At 39.6% G+C, this 19,335-nt stretch overlaps 1 protein-coding gene across 14 annotated transcripts in view; it reads right to left on the bottom strand.

Moving 5' to 3' along the window:
- Positions 1-19,335, bottom strand: part of GRIP1 (glutamate receptor interacting protein 1) — a 303,224-nt gene that overhangs the window by 8,440 nt on the left and 275,449 nt on the right. For all 14 annotated transcript variants that reach the window (XM_079303918.1, XM_079303919.1, XM_079303923.1 and 11 more), the window contains 9 exons: positions 16,400-16,469; positions 15,993-16,138; positions 11,314-11,458; positions 10,154-10,293; positions 9,798-9,986; positions 7,580-7,730; positions 5,579-5,779; positions 3,103-3,214; positions 270-503 (listed from right to left, as the gene is read on the bottom strand). In XM_079303918.1, the coding sequence (XP_079160044.1) occupies positions 270-503; positions 3,103-3,214; positions 5,579-5,779; positions 7,580-7,730; positions 9,798-9,986; positions 10,154-10,293; positions 11,314-11,458; positions 15,993-16,138; positions 16,400-16,469 (1,388 nt within the window). The remainder of the gene's footprint in view (positions 1-269; positions 504-3,102; positions 3,215-5,578; positions 5,780-7,579; positions 7,731-9,797; positions 9,987-10,153; positions 10,294-11,313; positions 11,459-15,992; positions 16,139-16,399; positions 16,470-19,335) is intronic.

Here is a 19,335-nt window from a genome sequence, read left to right as displayed (position 1 = left end):
TCAATTCAAATTATCACTGGATGCTCCTTTCAAAAGAGCAGTGCCTTTTGAGGATTTATTGTAAAATGAAATAGTAGACAAGGATGCATCTTATTCATTTGTTTTCCCCCACAAGGACCTATCATTAATGTGTTTGTAAGAACTAATATGCATGGCCCCCAAATTACATCTGTGGAGTCATTATAAAAAGTGCTTACTGTGTTGCCATATAATTAGAGTTCCTGTGCTGAATATATTATTTCAAAGCTGTCAGAAGAAAAATTACAGACCTTGTGTAACTCCACAGGAGTTGGTGACATGATTTCTTTCATTTCTTGCTTAAATTTTCTCAGAACCATGGACTTTCTCCCCACATCTGATGGCAATGTGTTGCTACGAGTAGCTTGACTGTAATGTGGCCTTACAGAACTTCTTTCCTGGAAGCTGGCTTGTCTTCCCAGCTGGTTACGAGGCTGTGGGTTTTCATGATTCAAACTCATTGTACTTCCTGACATGATTGTGGCCTAGAGCATTAATGAACAGGTTAATTTGTAACAGAGAATGGGGTTAAGTAAGTGGTTAATTCATAGCAGTAGGAAAAACACCTCTATTCTTTGTTAGAACACAATCACTCAGGGCACAGCAAAAGGCAAGAGGATAGATGTTCAATCTGCTTGCAAGTCACTATAAAATAAAGGACCACAACAAAACACAGTAACAATATATGAACCCTATGGGCAAAAGTTTTCAGATGGCATTTCAAACTAAAATACTGAGCACCAGAATGGCTATGCTTGTAAGCTAGTCCCCTGGCAGACTGAAGAGTATATAGTGCAATTGCTTATTTTAAAAATATTTTACACATAAATAAAACAACATCTAAGTTGTAGCATAATTGCATTTGTTGGAATTGGAACTAGAGGAAGGCATTTAAAATTCAGACTGTGTGTGCAAAGTAAAAAAATGTGAGTCAGCAGAATATGCAGGTAGCTCTAGAGCCAGTATGGGCAGAGAGCCTGGATACTACCTCAAGATCAGGAAAACTCAGCACAGGTGAGCTCACTACCTGGAAAGAAACTGTGCATGACATGCACACTGCCTTAGCTCAGCACTAATACTGGCCCTGGTCTCACTGCTGGTTTTAATCTCAGTAAAAGACAGCCTTTTCTTTCAGATGCAAGAATACATGGAGGATGAAATCATGAAAGATGATGATGGGAATCACCTCGCCCACTGGGTGGAACAGACTGAACTTGAAAAGCATCCATGCACAGCAAGGAGCCTTCTCCCTTGGGAAAGATTTTCTGCTCTGGGGAATGACAGCCACATCCACTTTGGCACAGCCACTGTGGGGACAGGGTGTGCTGAATTTCCTATTTATTATCTCTTCTGATGGACAACTGGAAAGGCAAATTTAAAGACCATAACCTGAACTTCGACTGAGACTGGATGCAGACAATCTGTTTGAATGGGAGAAGTAAAAAATAAGGGCAAAATAGACAAATAAATGTTTGTCTATAACTCTGGTGAGAATGTCTGTCACCCTTCCTTCTCACAGCTCCAGCACTATTTTCACTATGAGATAATGGATTGTAGCCATAGCACTCTTTTTTTTGCTCAGTAATAACTGATATTACTGCCTGATGGAGCAAAAGCAGCCAGAGGACCTGGTAAACAACAGCCTTCTTTGCTCTTTGGCTGAAGACCTTGAAATGAAAAATGATAAGGAGCCCTTGACTATGCCATGACACTCCATAAAGTAGAGGCATGGCCACTCTCAGCATCCTGTCACACTGAATGAGTCTGGCTTTCTTTTCAGAGCTGGGGCTTGTGCAACGAGGCAATGCTACAAATGGCACATCTACAGTTCTGAATTTCACTTTTGTGAAAGGCTGAGGAAAATTCAGTGTGTTGAAGTAACTGAATTCTGGTCAGCACGGATGACCTATTTCCCTTTTGGAATTATCTATTTCCATATCCTTTTATTATGCTCTGAATACTGAAAACTGCAAGAGAAGCCTGCAGTACTGAACCATATCTAACTATGGAATTAAACCTGTATAACATTTTCTCCTACATTTCTCTGATTTTCAATAACAAATATATGAGAAACACATTTTGCTACCCATACATGCAATACAAAAGCCATAAATCTGAGGAAGTAAATTAATCTGAACTGAAAAACTTTCACCCAGTTACGCCATTCACATTCCTCCTGGCTGCTAAAGGACTTTATATAACATAAAAATGAAAATGAGATTCTGCCAGTTTTGCAGCTCCAGGAATTTAAAAGAACATAAAAGAAAATATTTCAGGACCTTTCATTCTGTAACTTTAATTGGCAGTATAACAGTAATTGTTCTGATTAGATAACTTAGAGAAAAGGTGATTAGAAAATTAAAGACTCCCAAGTTACTCTGTCTCTGTTTTCTTCCCCTGATGCCCTCAGCACAATCTAACACAAAAGACGGTTAGATTTGTAATAAACTTAAGGATAAAATATGAAAATTTGTTACATGGTGAAGAAATTGCTCTATATTGAACATTTCTCACATTGGCAGCTTCTTTTTCTTTTAGAGTGGAACAATTATAGGTAAACATTTTGAAAAGCCGATTTTCTTTTATGTTCATCTTAATCAAATTAAGTTTCAATTTAAAAGACAACCTACAACATGCTCAGAAAAGCTGCATGAAGCGTCTGTCAGAGAATGGAATGTATTGCTGCAGGAAGATTATGCCCACTTAGAAGTTCTGTGCCATTTGCTGCCTGTACAGACAGCATTGATGGTTATACACAGCAGAAGCTGCAAGTCAAAAGCACTGGGGTGAACATGTTTATAGAATTTTGATTGCATTGCACAAAAGAAAACAGCTCTGGTTAGGGGCAGGGGAGGCAGCTGCACAAGCAAAAATATAAAGGTAAAGGGTAGGTACCAAGAGAGTCATGTTTCTCAAACACAGACGCCTGTCAGCCTTGTCCTGTGGAGAGGGGTTAAAGCTTTTAAATGAATTGGTGTGATTAGTGCAACTTAAAAGAAAAAAGGAGAAAATAAAATGAATGTAAACCAAACCAAAACCATTATATTTCTCTATAATCGGAAAGAAAGGTTAAGATTGTTCTACCTCTAGTTCCCTCAGAATTCCTGACTGGCCACAGGTCTCTAAATCCTCCAGAGCCTGAGACCAGAAATTTTCCTCCTGGTCAGCCTCGGTGTTATCATGGGTACCTGTGAAGCTAGATTTACAATGAGAAGTTAAAAAAAATGTGGACTTTTTTTCCCCCCTCTAAAAATATATATTACACACGTGCCTTGCCACAGACTGCAACTTGAATGACAGAAGGTTATGCAGGAGAGTGGGGAAGTCGCTGATCAGGAGAGGCCGGATGGACATGCAGAGCACATGACAGACAAGCCTTCTCATAACCTGGCAGTCACTAGCAGCTGGCAGGATCTGAGCAGCGAGTTGTTCAGTAAGGAGATAAATGGATTCCAAGAACAATTCAATACAAGTTTTTTACTGCATTGAAACTGGGACCTCCCTAGGAAAACTGATGAATCAACCAGTAGCTGTGTGCGGAGCTGCTCCGTGCAACAAATATTTGCAAAAAAACCTTTCAACCTCACAGACTTCTCCCAGGCAATATGGAAAGAGTACTCTTGTTTTGCAAACAATGTTTTGCAAAAGAGGCTTGGTGGTGTTTTTTACCTGATTCCTTCAGCCTAAGCTGCATTTATCAATTTAGGCCCACCTGATCGTCATAATATAAACTGCTCCAATCATTTCATACATAAACAGAGAAACTTTCAGGGATGCCACTGTTTTGCATGGAAACTTAGGTTTTTGGTGTTTCATAAATGCACCAAAGCCTTTTTAAAAGCACTCTTGAGCAGATGTTGGTGACAGTGATGCTTAGGGAAGTTGCTCAGCAAGTGAGGTCTGATAAAAACCACAACTCTGGGCTGTGTGGCACAGCCCAAAGCAACACCTTTACAGTGTATGGGTGTATACAGGGAGGGGAGCAGGAGGCTTTTCTATCTTAGCAAGGGGAAGCAGCTCAGTAAAGGTTCACACAAGCATCAGAGCTGCTGCATGGGAGAGGGCTGATTATGTGAAAGGCACAGGGGAAGAAGGATGTAGAAGGAAAGTGACAATTTGCCCTTTTGGTGGCAGCAAGCTGTTACTTTGGAGCAGCTGCCCATGGACTGCAGCTAGTGGTGCTTAACAGCACATAAACAGAGCAAACACTATTATGGAAGCATCTGAGGCCTTGCTTGACAAACAATGTATTACTGAGAATAGCGGGAATGTAATTCTGTTTACAGAATAGCTTTTAAATAGGAGAATTGCCCAGCACAAGGGAAGACAGCTTGAATGCTTCACACACGATACTCTGCCTCAGAGATGCTTTCTTACAGCTACAATCAGTCAAGCAGACAATGGTCAGCCATTTCAATCTCTCATTGCAATGATTCTCCACCTAGCATCAGTGTCTCTTCTAAGATATTGCAATAGATACAGCAATGGCAAGAATACCTACTCAGATCACAGATGCAATTCCTCCCAGGCAAGACAAGAAAGTGTTTAAAACATGATTTTAGAAAGATCCTTGACTTCTGAAATGAGCTTTTGCAAAAAATCTATGTAGTTCTTTCAACAGCTAATGTTGAATGTAGACTAATTTATCCATTACATTATCTCTTGCTATATTGCATATTAATGGTATCAAACGGAACTTAAGCTAATGAACAGGATAATTTGAGGCAATTGTCTGCAACAGAAAAACCTGGATTTCCTGGAACTGGAGAACCATTTCTTCTCTGACTTCTGTGAAATATAAAATCATGATGCCTCTATGTCTGGACTTCTTAGTTGAAGCAATTTTGTTTTCAGCTTTCCTCTCCTCTTTTGCTCTGAGTCTTGTTTCTTGGTGTGTGAAATCTCAACCTTTGCATCTTCACTAAAGCCACATGAGTAATTTGTGGCTGAGCTACTACATCAAAAAACCTAAAGAGGTACCAAAATAATTTACCTGGATGTCTTTTTTATCTAAAACCCGAGGGATTGATTTTTTTAAAGTCATATGAAATATTGTTTGACCTATAATGAACATATTTGGTTTTCTGACACTTATTTAAAGAGCTGTCAGAAATTCAGATGCATAAAAAGTCTGAAGGAAAGGCAGTAGGACAGATAATGAAGATATGGGTGTCTATGATTTGGTTCTTACTGTCATATGAGACAGAATCTTTGCATTTTTTAGTGTTTTTAATCAGGAGGTTCTTGGATCTGGCAGACATTCCTGTGAGCATTGATGTTCTAGTGTGTTAAACATTTTCTCTGGAGCAGGAACTATAACAGACTTGTCCTACCTGCCAGTGAAAGGTAGACCCCAGGCTGGAGAGTCGTTTCATTTGCTTGCCCACTGAAATTTCCTTGTCAGTCAACAGAAGTTAATGTAGTGTTTTCTACTTTTACCCTGGTTTTTTTACCCTCCTTTCAACTGTTCTTCCTTTCTTCCCTTCTCACATCCTCTGCCCTCCCCACCTCTGCCCCAGCCCAACTGGATCTCACTTTTGTGCACTTTTTGGTCTCCTACCTGGAAGTATTCCACTCTTCCAGCTGTCCCCCACCTTTCCTTTGCCCTCCAGAGGCACCTTTCCACATCTTTCCCTCTTTCTTCACGCTCCTGATGCTCTCTCCACCTGATTTTTCTACAGATGTTTGCTTTAAATGGTTTTCGTGATTCTCTCCCAATGTTTCAGTCTCCTTCTGTTGCCACATATTCTTGGAAGCTGTGCTACACAAAATAAAGGTAAGAAAAAATTACTTTCTAGGTCTAGAGAAGGAGAGAAGTTGTTAAACTAGAACTACAAGAGAAGAGGGGCTTTCCTGGGGATTCCTGTAACAGGCTTGAAGAACAGATGCAGCCTTCTTAAATACTCCAGCACTTGGGATAGCAACACCATCAGATATGACACCATCTATTTTGCAGATACAGCCTTAAAGTAATCATTATTTTAATTTGTACTGTATCTCTCAGGTGTAAGACACACTGACAGGCAGAACAAGACTCTTTAAAGTGCATACTTTCTGCTGAACAGTGCTTTAAATTGGTAACAGAACATGTGCTTCTCATTTAGAGGATTCTGTGTTTTACAGTCCAGCTCCCTGATTCACTGCTCGTCAACTTTTTCAGCCCCTACTTACACAGCTGCAAAACAGTAGGTGCTCTGGAATGGCTGCATCTCATTTGAGAAGCAAAATATGGGCTGTAACTGTGGATAAAGACCCTATAAAGTAAGAATATTAGGCTGCTGAGAATGGGCAGTATAAGGAAAACTAGTTTCCTTCATTAAACACTGTCCACTACTGGCCTATGAAAACTGCCAGTGTGCTTCTGCAGTAGGGACCAAAGGAGCTGGATATGGACTGAGAATTCACACTTGCTCATATCTTAGCTGTCATCTTGCCAGGCTTGTCTCCAGACAAAATGCCACAAGGTCATGGGCTGTATCAGAGGGCTTCTTGTTCAAATTCAGAAAGCAGCATCTAAACTTTGCCTTAATTTGTATTTCAAAGGTTACTGACTGGACCTCATGGATTTCCTTAGCCAGTAGGTTTATACAAGCACCAGGAAGGTTTTTTAGTACTAAACTTGAATTTTTCACAGACTGGGATTTTAGACTCACTGTGCTGGCACACTAAGAAAGTGTATTTCTCATGAAGGACATGCATGTCTGCAGATCCTGAGGGGGCTGCAAAGAGCACAGAAATCTCTTTTACTGTGATGCCTGTCTTCCCACATCTGAAGAACTGTTCATTGGCAGAAATTACCCAAGTCTCTGCAGCAGATCCACAAAAGAAAAGAAAATTTAGAATAGAAGATAAGAGATTTTTGGGTCTTTCACTATCTCCAGGAATTGTGAAGAAAAAGTTTTTCCTTAGAAGTTCTTTTGTCTGCAGAGAAACTTATTGAAAATGAGATTTACTTCTCAGGAGAGGAGGAATAAATGCATGGCAAAATACCAATAGTTTGGACCTTGATCACTTTTTACTCCTACTGAATGGGAATGTCTCAAGTATTTATGGATGAAGACTGTAATTTGTGTTTCTTTGCCCAAACCAAAAAGAATTTTCATAGAGGACAAAAGATTGACACACCAGTTGTCTTTAGCCACATTATCTGTAGGCTTATTTTTGTGGAGCAGAAAACAGATCAGATTTTTCTTCTGAAACTTGCCCAGGGAAATGCCCTAATTTTTTTGTTTGTTTATTCTTAAGGGATAAATGCTGTGTTTTATTGGCTGAAGTATAAATATATGTCTTGGTTTTGGCATCATAATCCTCCATAAAGACCACTAATCCACCTCAATAAATGTCATGAAGCATACTGCATCTCATGGTGTTGCACTGCACTAGGCTGTTTTGTATATTGCACTAGCGGTTTGTCCTGTACTATACTTAAAGCAAGAGCTGCTGTAACTCCATTAGGAAAGCACCATCTCACCCCAGGCAGTGAGTGCTCGTTTTTGGGGTGCTGCTGCAGCTGCCAGCAGGGAGCAGGCTGTGGGATCTGGGATCTGGGATGGGAACTCACGTGCTCGCGGCGGGTCGGTCCCAGTCGTCGCTCAGCCCCGCGTCGTGGAACGCGTGGCTCCCTGCTTTGCCCGGAGGGGACACACTGGCCTGCTTGGGACTCCTCCACTCATAGGCACTGAAGTTGTATCCTGAGGCCTGGTAGGTGTGTCCTAAAGAGATGAATTACTAATTCACAGCAGTGCATATGCTGAAATGACAGGAAAGCACCCCTCTGGGGCTGGGTTCTCAAGAACTGTTCGGTTTGTCATCGTTGCCTTGTATTTTTCTGTAGCCAGATTACTTGACTTAGATTATGCCTGGAATTAGGTGTGCTCTAGAGCTCCTCTTGTCAAAGTCCACTAAAAGCAAAATCTTAACTATATCTAACAATCTTCTCTTACTGTTTATGTCTCAGCTGCTTCTACATTTAATTCTACATCAATTTCCAATTCGACATCCTAGATTGAACAGTAGTGAATAAATCACTATTGGATGGATGTGCTAAATATGTCTTAACATGGTCATATGCAACATGCCCAAAATTAAAGCTAAGTAATTAAGAAAACTGCTTCAGTTGTATTGAAAAAAGTTTCCAAAGATGCATTAAAAAATCCCACGAATTTAGCTCTTCATGTGCCCTCGTGCTAGGGCTCTGAGAGCACAAATCAGTCTAAACCTATCTCCCTCAAATGCTGTGTAACTACAGGGCTGTGAGCATTTTCCAGCAAATGGGCAGATATTAACACAGTCCCAGATTCTAGGAAAGGTATTGGTTGGGAAGATGCGACTGCTGTGTGGTGAAGGCTTTGCATTAGTAAGGCAGACACATAAAACAAAGGTACAAAATGGGGTATTAATTCAAGGAGAGAAAAGACAGCTCACCAGCATTAAATTGTTAATTAATAGGATAAAGCACTATCTGGTGCTCCAGAAACATCCCCCAAACTCCTCAACTTGCTTAGGCTGTGCTTATTGCCAAGAGAGGTTAGGAGAAATGCCAAGCTCAGCTTGATGGGGCAAGACAGAATGACCTTTAATAGAAATGGGGGCCACCACAACACCAAGGGATAAAGGCAAAAATCAGTTTTCACTCAGGCTGTTTAACAGAGGTGCCATGTATCCAGCCAAGTCTGGGCTGATTTTTTCAAGAGAGTTAAAAAGAAAATCTGCTTTGAGATACTGGTTCAGCTTTGGCACAGCATCCAAATCATCAGGACTTTGGAAAGCATTCTGGGCCTCAATCCTTTCCACAGCTGAACAATTTGCTCCAAATATCTTCAATTCATCCAGAAAATGAGAATTACCATTCTGGCACTTTTTCAGCAATAATTCTACTTAGAACTTTAAAATATCAGAAGAAAATCTAATGTAACTTATTTTGATAAACTGATCAACACAGTTAAGAAAAGGCATCAAATTAATCCAAATTCTAACTCCAGTAAAAATATTATTTGAGGTAAGGATCTATCTGTCCAAATACTTGCCAGATAATGGGAATGCATGCTTTACTATAGAAATAAACATTTTTAAAAGAGTTAAATAAAACACTGAAGTTGTGTGTAAGCTATTCTTCTTAATATCAAGAATATTACAGGATGTCTATATCCTTCACTGTCTAAATAAACATGTTACAAACTGAAATTACGAGAAAATCCTATATAAAACAACAGTCAGAGAAAGGTGAAAAATTATCATTATGGAAAATCATGTCTTTAAATAGAATGATTGTTTTTGACAGCTGAGAGTTAGATGTTAATACTGCAGGAATGAAGAAGAAGCAAAAGATTTACAAATCATAGGCAATGACTAATGTTGCCCTGCCCTTCAGCAGTTTATAATAAATCTGTTGTCATTTAAAAGTTAATGCAGATGGGCATCAAACTCACGAACATCTCCTGAGTGTTCTGTGCCTTGCATTGATCTGTACTTGAAGGATAAACTCATTTAGCTGTGGATGAGCTATGGACCAAGCTATTCAGATGTCAGTAAAGCTAACAAAAGCCTGTTAATGTATTGATAAATGCTTTGCAACACATCACATCCTCATGAAAGAATGAATCTGAGGCCTGCCAAGTGCAAGAAATCATCCTGCCTGCAGAGGTGTGTGGTCATAATGAGACAGCAACACATTATAAAGTACAGGGTTAAAAGTTAGTGCAGTACTGCTCAGGGCAAAGGAAGGTCAACCATGAAGGCAATAATTCCTGCTTTACATGTCGATTTGTTTTTGACAGTACCTTGATTTCCAAAGCTGGTATCAATACCAGAGCCATCCCATGACTCCACTGCGCTGTCAACACTTGGCACTGCAGTGGAATAGATGTCTGAGAGCTTGCCAGATTTCTGTGCAGCAGAGCTTTCATCCTCAGCATCGCTCAGCTCGCTCACGTGACCCACAGGCACTGAAAATTTCTTGGGACTGGTAGCTGAAGAGGATTATATAAAAAAAGGTGTTGATCCTTGCTTTACTGCAGTTCTGAGAATCTGCTTTTTACTCCTGACACACAGCTTTTCCATGGATGGCCTGAATGCTTGTTAATCTGCAATTACACATGCATTAAGGACCATGGATGGTACCCTTGGCCACACTCACCATCTGTTTGCTTCTTGATTTTCAAGGTGACAGTTTCTCCTGCCATCTGTAATAAATGAATGGCTTCACTCAAAGGTTTTCCTTTCAGACTGCTACTATTTATTGCTAGGATTCTGTCTCCTATGTGAATTGCCCCAGTCCTACAATAAGAGAGAGAAGTAAAACATTGAGAAGAGTGTAAAAGGCAACAAAGGCAATTTCTTTGCATTTTGGAGCATGGAAGTCTCATCTCCCTTTCTTTTATTTTGCTTTTATTGCTATGTCACAGAATATTTCTTTTGATAGAAATGCTTAAAGCAAGTCACCTTTGTTGTAGTGACAATAGCAGAGCTGAGGCATGATGTGGATTTCTGTGGTACTGTGACAGCTGAGTTAATCACCTGTGGATGATATTCACTGCAGCCCACCTGCTCAAGAGCAATCTCAGACAGCTTAGTAAGTCCTAAAATGAGTCAAGTTTCTATAAATCTCCCAACATTAAAAAAAGCAGTGTGAGCCAGTAACTAGCTATTTCACAAACCTGGCCTTCAGGATAGGTCAATGAAGAAAAGTAAATATTTTTGTGTAAATGCACTGTTGATTCTGGCTTTGCACAGTAGCATGTTTTGTGTGCTATAAATTCTCTGAAACCACCACCAAAGGTACAAGTTTCAATGACTCAACCAATCCAAGAAATAACAGCTGACAGAAATCCTTATCTTTTCATTATTCTTTATCTATCACTCACCAGCAGCATTTCTGCTCCTCTGATAATGCTTCCTGTGGTATATGTAAGTGCACACACAGATGCAGAGGCAGATAAGTGTATGATGTGTTCAGATAAACTTGGACACATGAAGTTCTTTCTTTACTTATTGTACTATACAAGGATATTGATTTTAAAAGGCTGCTAAAATGTTCCTCTGATGAGTTTGATTGACTAGGTTTTCCTTGGTGATCTATAATAAGGACCACAATCCTTTGCCTTGTATAGTATGTACATCCTGCTCATAGAGCTTGTCAATGATCAAAAAACAGCAGCAAAAAGATTATAAACTCAGATTTGGATAACTATTAAAAAATCAATTGCTAACCCATGAAAATTAAGGGGTTTAGGTAAACAAAATGAACCTCTACCTTGATGAATACAGCATTTAAAAATAATTTTCTTTCCAACTTACCTTTCAGCTAATCCTCCTTTTGTCAGGCTGGAAATGATTATGGGATCAAAGGGCTCTTCAGTCCCAGAGATTGTAATTCCAAGGGGCCCACCATAGCGCTTGAGCTCAACAGTGTAAATAATTGCTCCAGAGCTCTCCTGTTCATCTGCAATAAATGCCAAGGGGATGCAATTGGTTTCTTATGAAAGAAGGAATGAAAAAAATAGCATATTCAGTCTAGTGACTGGTAATCAAACAACGTTATCAAAGGATCACATTTCAGATACAATTCTTAATCATAATCTACTGGATTATTAAAAAAAATAAATTATCTATTCCACAATTTTTTATTGCCAAAACCTGGATACAAGTCAACAGAAAAACTCCCCTCATTCTGTTAAAACTAAATTTTACTCCCTTTAAAATCTTTAGATCTCCTTTCCTATTAAACTGCAACTTCAGGCCATTTTGTCACAGAATCACAGACTGAAGTAGAAAAGGGTGTCTGGATGCCACCATGTCCAACCTCCTTGGACAAGCAGGGCCAACTACAGTTGCCTGCCCAGGGCTATGTCCAGCTGGCTCTTGAATATATCCATGGGTAGAAACTCCACAACCTCTCTGATCAACCAGTTCCAGTGTTTGGTCAGTCTCAAAGTAAGGAAGTGTTTCCTGACACTCTAACAGAACCTCTTGTGTTTCAGTTTGTGCTCACTGCCTCTGGTCCTGCCACTGAGGAGAGCCTGGCTGTCTGCTTTACAGCCTCCCTTCAGATATCTACACACCCTAATAAGATTCCCCCTTTGAGCCTTCTCTTCTCCAGGCTGAGTGGTCCTATCTCCCCCAGCCTTTTTTCAGAGAAGAGATGCTCTGGCCTCTTCATTACCTTTGTGACCCTTTGCTGGACCACCTCCAGTGTATGTCCATGTCTGCCTTGCACTGGGGAGCCCAAGGACTGGACCCAGCACTCCAGAAACCTCCCTGCAGTGCTGAGCAGGAGAGAGGGATCACCTCTTTTGACCTGCTGGCTAAGCTCTGCCTCTTGCAGACCAGGAAGATGTTGTCCTTATTTGCCACAGCATCAGGTTATTAGAGAAAAGCAAGTTACTACTGTGGTATAAATACTGATACTCATCTTTTTCTTGAACTGAATGGACAGCATTTAAAATTAAAGGTAATTAGAAAGTTTTAAACCCAAACTTCCTTAAAAGAATTCTGGGGAAAGTCAAAAGTCATTATAAGATGAGCAGCTGTAATACAGTAAAACAGTCCATGTTTTTGATGGACATGTTTTGAGCTTTTTGTAACAGAATCAAAAATATATTCTCTATACTGAATTATTAACTAAACTGAATAGTAAGTTCATTAGATATTATTTCATGATATTGCATGAAGTCATTTGCATTATTTTTAAATTTTATCTCACCAAAAAATTATTAGAACTGGAAAAAAGTCCATCACTAAGTAAACTTAAATACAATGTATTTCCTTAAACAATACTCAATAGGTATTGCAACAACAAGAAATGTGCCTGTTTTTATACAATGCCCTTTACATTATATGAAAAAACAAACCCCAACAACAGCAAGAGAGCAGTTAACTGCAGTATCCTTGAGTTGTGAAGTAATATTTTAAAATTTAAAATGCCAGAGTACTCCTCAAATCAAAATAGCATCTTCTGGTGTTGGTGTTCAGCCAGGACGACTGGTCAGGTGGGCAAATTTTCCTAGATCTGTGGGTAATGACATTTTGAGCAGTTCAGTGAATGTGGAAAATGCCTAGGATGCACATTTCATAAATGTTACTAAAATCAACTAAAACAACTCAGAAAATTCAGATGTTACCATTTCTATTCCTGTAGATAGAAAAACTTAAAAAGGGAAGAAAACCAATCACTCGCAAAGGCTCAAAACTGAACATGGTACTTTAGGCAGAGCTGGAGGAATTGCTGAATTGCTATATTATTGAAGCTACTTAATTTCTTCCCAATTTTCAGAAAATTTAGATCTCCAGCAACCCCCTACTACACTCTTCCCTATTTCCTTCTTGCTATCCATGTACAGAAAATTCTACACACAGAGAATCAAAGGGGAGAAGAATTAGTGTTGTTTGTTCAGCAAAGAACACTGGGGATTTCCTGCCTATTTGGGACATTGCCACCTGTTCTGCTACAGTTCACACCAACTGCACTTTATTTGATGTGCTCTTTCCAGAAGCAGCCATCTCCCCAGATGTCACTGGAAGCCCCTGCCTGGCACACAGTGGGCTAGCATGCAAGCTGCCACTGCACAGCACAACAGTGGCATTTATGGAACAACCACAAATCCCCTGGGATCTAATGCTGATATGGTTTAGCAGCTGTGGCACCAACATGGGGCACGACTTCAACTGAAGGGTGGAAAGTAAAAATGTAATGGCCAGCACTTGCCAAGGGTTGACACAATAATAGCATTTCTCTGCTATAAGCACAGAGTGAATAAAAAGTTAGTGGTATCATCAGCAGCTCTTCCACAGTACAGTTGGAAGTCTATAGATCTCAGTGAATGACTGGAAAGAAGACCGGCCCATTATGTTTGTTTTTTTGGTTAGATGTAGGTCAGAAAATTATTGGCTTATGTTATGCTGAGCAAAATGTTGGAGCTATCCAAGAACAGGGCACACAAGTTCTGCCATGAAAGCAAAGAATGGTGATATTCCAGAAAGGGAAGTAGCCATTAAGTTAATCAGGATTTAAAATTGCCCTCAGTTTGAGAAGCTGACAAAATGAAAATGAAAGATAAAAATTGCTGAAGACATAGCTCCATCTGAGGAGAAGATATAACTGAAGCACTATGGGTATGGGTCTCATGTTTTTGAGATTCTCCATCTTTCTTTTCCTGTGATGCAATTGTGGGTAATTCTTGGTATCCACATTTAATGAATGTAGATCCTCTGTGCTGCAGTGCCTCAGCTCTGCCCACTGGCCTCTTGCTCATCAGAATAACATCAGACCAACAGAGTGACAAGGGCAAAGAGCAGCAGGATGTGGGGAGCACCTGCCATGCATCATCTGCTGTGGCCTCAGCTGCAGCGTGGCTCAGAGGAACACAGGTCTGACACCCCCACTCCCTGCCTCACCTTCCTCAAAAAGCATGCAGTGAAAGATAAAAAGAAGTTTAAGTCTTAATCTTATTCTCTGTTTTACAAAATGTTCTGGAGTGCTCTATGCCTACACATCAATTAACATCGGGCTTTTATTTTCTGAGGGAATTTATTATATTCCTCTGTTGAGTTTCATCAGCACATTTCTTCCTTTGTGAGGGAAAAAAAACCCCTTTCATAAGTAAGTGAATGACAAATGCACAAAGAATTATTTTAACTGAGATACTTTCTGTCACACCTTTGCTACTGTTATGCCACTGTTTCCTAAATATTTTTTCTTTAACATTTCAGGAGACACTCATTTTACATTTCAAAGTACTTGAAATCTGCTATAAATACTTCCATTTATGCCATTTATGACATTTAGTCATCTCTTACAAGAACAATTTGTATAAAGAAGTTTTTTTAGGTTTCTGAGTAGCTGTCCAGTTACATTTGAATCTGTTCAGTTACATGAATCATGTGTGGATAAAACACTATAGCCGTGTGAGAACCTTGATATAGACATATAATGTAACTATAAAACAAGCAATGTGAGTGTGTAAAAGAAAACTGTGGTAATAAGAATCACACTGAGACTGAAATCTGTACAGATATCATGGTGTGCAATACCTAAGAGAGCAGAGATCTTATTTTCCATGGGTGGAGACTGAAATCCACATTTCAAATGCAGCAACAATTTGCAACTGCCTTTGCTTTGTACTACAATACTGAGAAGATATTTGTTTGCTTTCAAAATCAATAAGGAGGGAGGAAGAAAAAGGGAGAGTCTTCTAGTGCAATTCTAAACACCACTTCAACAGATGCATTTAATTTCAAAATAATAAAGTGGGGCAGGTTGCGCCTTTTTGCTGTGAGATTGTACAGAGCTGAAGAGGAGTGACTTTGTGTGACACAGTAATATAAACACCAGCAGTAACAGTAGTTACAACTGTCTTACTTCCTTTGCACTACAATGCACAACAGAACTCACTTCATTATCTCCAGGTAGAAATTCTGCTCTTATGGAATCCACAGTGGGGAAGACACAAGATTATTAATAGGTGTAGGTGTAGAAAATCATGGCAGGTCCATTCCACTTTGCTCATCAGACATAGCTCCTCCATCAGATATCCAGCAAGTGTGTAAAGTACTACTTAGCTTTGAGGATGTGAACAGTTGTACTGAAGTCAAATTTTTAAGTTTAAGGACAAAGCATGCACTACTCCACTTTGCTGGAGAACTGAAGCCTAGGGATCCATGCTTTGCTAACAATGATTCCAATCTTAAAAGCAGAGAAAATCCCAATACTCTGATAAGAAACAGATCAACTTTATATGACTGCACCTGAGGGCCAATTGTCTTTTCAGTGAACTGAAGACCTAATTCCGCAGTGCAGTTCCTGCAAGCAATATAGCAATGAGAAAATTCAACATTTTATATACCTCTGAAATTCTTCTAAGGTGACATTTTCTGATTATCATTAGCATAAATTAGACACATTTAGAAAAAAACATTTCACTAAAATGTAAAAGAAATCCTGAAAATAGAAATGAATCTGCAACAGTCATCGGTAATACCGGAATTATCTTCATCTTTGCGGATCTTTAGCTTCACAAGGTCCTCACAGTGCTGAAGGATCTGGACAGCATCTTCCATTGAGCAGTTGTCAAGTCGGATATTATCTATTGCCAGCAACTTATCACCCAGTTCGAGTGTCCCAGTTCTGTGAACAAGCAAATGAGCCTACATGGAACTCTAGTAACATTAAAAGAGAGGTATCCTTAAAGGTCTAACATTATTAGAGAAACAAGATGGATTTCTACAAGAATTATTTCTTAATACAGCTTCTATTTTCTAATTTTTCACAGAACATTTTATTTAAAAATAAAAAAGCTCACAATCTCTTACAAGCTCTCTCTGTTTAACTTGAATTTGGCTGGTTACACACATAAACAGATTTTTATTGGGGTCTCTGATGTCTTACCTGTGAGCAACACTGCCTTTCTTGATATCAGAAATAACCAGAGGGTCCCCTGGTTTTCTACTTGATGGAGCTGTAATAAAGAATATACACTGACATTTGGTTTTGTTTCTAGATATGCAGACGGACTACTTTTGACCATAAACACATTGTTCATACACATTTTTTACTTGTATTATATTTCTCCCCTATCCCATAATTATCTGAACTTCAGATACAAGCAAACACCAGCAGTATGTTGGCAAGATTGGATACGCCTCAAAAATTAGAAAATTTCAGAATTGTGGTGTCTGGCACAAAGTAAACTTAGCCTGATAAGTCTGAGTTCTGGGTTAGACCAGGACTGAGCCATGTGAAGACATCTCAGTACAGCTCCTATCAGTGATCTAGCATAAAATGCTGCATAGCTGTAATACATAAGGAAGACTTTCTTTCATCACAGTCTTTCAGTGCAACTATTAATGATCTTTTGCCAGAATAAATCCTGTTATACTACACCCCTGACCAACAGAGCTGCTCTGGCAAAATATCTAGAGTGGGCTGGCCACGTTCTTTCCATCCTCTTCTGTCCCACCCAGTGCTTGAGGCAGAGGTATATAATGTGTCCTGGGTGAGAAGGAGGAATCCTCTTCCCAGTAAATGAGGTGCTGTGGACAGTGCCCACAGACCCCATTGGGCTGAGACACTACTACCATGTTTGCAGAGGTGTAGCTGACATCACAGTGGTGTTTGCTTCATTGTGACTCACTGCTTCCTCTGAAGCAACCTGTGCCTCTTTCAGTGAGTAACCTTGCCTCCCAGTACTGCTTAAGAATTGTGGGCTTTTTTCAACTTTGTAGTGGGGATACCTACAAGAAGCACTGCAATTCCAGCCAGTTAATAAAACTCCCACCACTCCTCTCCTTGCACATTTATCTCTTTTTGGAAGAATCTGGCATTATTGGTCAATTTTTCTATCTGTCCCTCATGGTTAAAAATATGCTCTGCAAATGCCAGGCATTTGCAATTCTTTACCAACTTCTGCTAAAGTATTTGACAAGTTTCCCTTGGCGACGAAATTTGCTCTGCAATTTTGTTTGACCATAGGAAGCAGTTAAATACACCAGAGGAGGACAACAGAGATCACTATCTACTTCCAGAAGACTACTTCTTGGAGTGGCTTCACTAAATGCATTGGTTTGGAGGGTTTATCCATTTGCTGACAGAAGACTGCACTGAAGATCTGATATGGCAAGCAGTCAGCTTAGAATTTGAGGGTGATGAAGACACAGTTACACAACAGTGTGGCACATGCTGTCCACCTTTGGGAAGAGTCTCTCCTACAGCTGCTCTGTCCAGGACATGCTCCACGTGGAGAACACAGACTGACTTTTGGGATTGTAACAGAGTGTGATGGTATTAAAGCATTGCCATGTGGTACAGTGCTCTCAGCTCCTCTGAAAGCATGAAAGCACTAATTAGTTTGGCACATTTAGGGTTCTTCAACTGCCCCACACTGCTTCTGCTCTGTTTACTGAGCCCTCTGCATTCTTCCACAGAAGGCACATTTTCATTAGGTTCCCATGCCTGAACTGACAATCACCCAAAAAACTGCCCATATTGGAGGATCACCTACAAAATCCTGATGTCAGTTACTTTAGCAGCTCATGAATCTCTTCTTTGATGCAAAATGACAGATCTTCACCTACAGCAACCCCATGGTAAATTAATAATGACATTTCCAACACAATATGCTAACAGGTCTTGTTAACCTTAACTGCCCTGGCTGAGACAGCCTTTGAATGTCCAAAGGAACTGCTCAAGAACTGCTAAACAGCCATATTTCAAATGCAGTGTCTTGAAAGTCCAGAAGACAGAAATACTAGGACTTTGAAGAATTTTTAGAAATTTGTTTACAACACCATGCTTTCAGGAAATGATTATGTTGCAATTAAGATAACAGTAATTAACTTTTTGCAAGATATGTAATTTTCATAGCTGGTATCTCATACTTACATGTCGTGGGTCAAATACATCACAATCCCATGATTTACTTGAATCTTTTGGACTTGTTTTATGAATTAGTATCTTGCTAAAATTTTAGAGTATCACTTTGGTGATTTTTTTAATTCTATGTTTTTACCTTCTGAGTGACCTTACTCTGAGGTATTATGCTACCCACTGCAGACAAGGGTTTGAGTTTTGAAATACTTTTTATGAAACTATCTTACAAAATAACCAGAACTTAAGAAAACAGACCATTATTGTTATAAAAAGAAGAGAAGAAGAACCAAAATGAGGGAAAGAGCACAGCTCAAAGAGCAGACCACAAAGTACATGTGGATGAAAAGAGTCTGATGCTGCACACAAAGTTACCACAAATTTCAAACTGAGGCAGTGTGAACCAGCATTATCTTATGAGTTCTCCTGGTCTGTTACTTGGTCTGGACATTGAAAGACTTTTTGTAGGCACCAAGCACACCTCTGTGTGAAATGAATCCTCCCACACTGAGAAGCAGATATACCACACTTCATTTTGTTATTGTTCAATGCTCATGGCATACTTCCTACAAATTATTCAAGTTGTGTTGCAGAGATAAAATCATTAATTTCCTCCTGAACTTTTGTACCTTTCTGGGCATTACTGTAGCCTAAGATTGCCTCTCAAACACTGGTGAACAGGTACTGTCTCCAGCAAGAAGATTAAGTACTATTATCCTGATTTTACAAATGAGGAAAGGAAACATAGGAAAATTTAGGTCAAAGTATGACAGTTTTCAGAGAGCGATTTGAGATATCTATGCCTTTATATCTCACAATAGTTTGTAAAATATAACAGCTTCTATGTCCAAAACACAACTACTGGCATTTCCAGCAGCAACTGCAGAGGAGTAGCATTTCTGTGAGAGCAACCCCTTGATCTCAACATTTATGCATAAAATCAAGCAGCCACCTGTGGA

Source organism: Erithacus rubecula (genome assembly GCF_903797595.1).
Source record: "Erithacus rubecula genome assembly, chromosome: 4".
NCBI classification, from domain to species: Eukaryota; Metazoa; Chordata; class Aves; order Passeriformes; family Muscicapidae; genus Erithacus; species Erithacus rubecula.
Note: the sequence above shows the minus strand (reverse complement) of the source record. Positions and strands in the feature narration are given on the sequence as shown.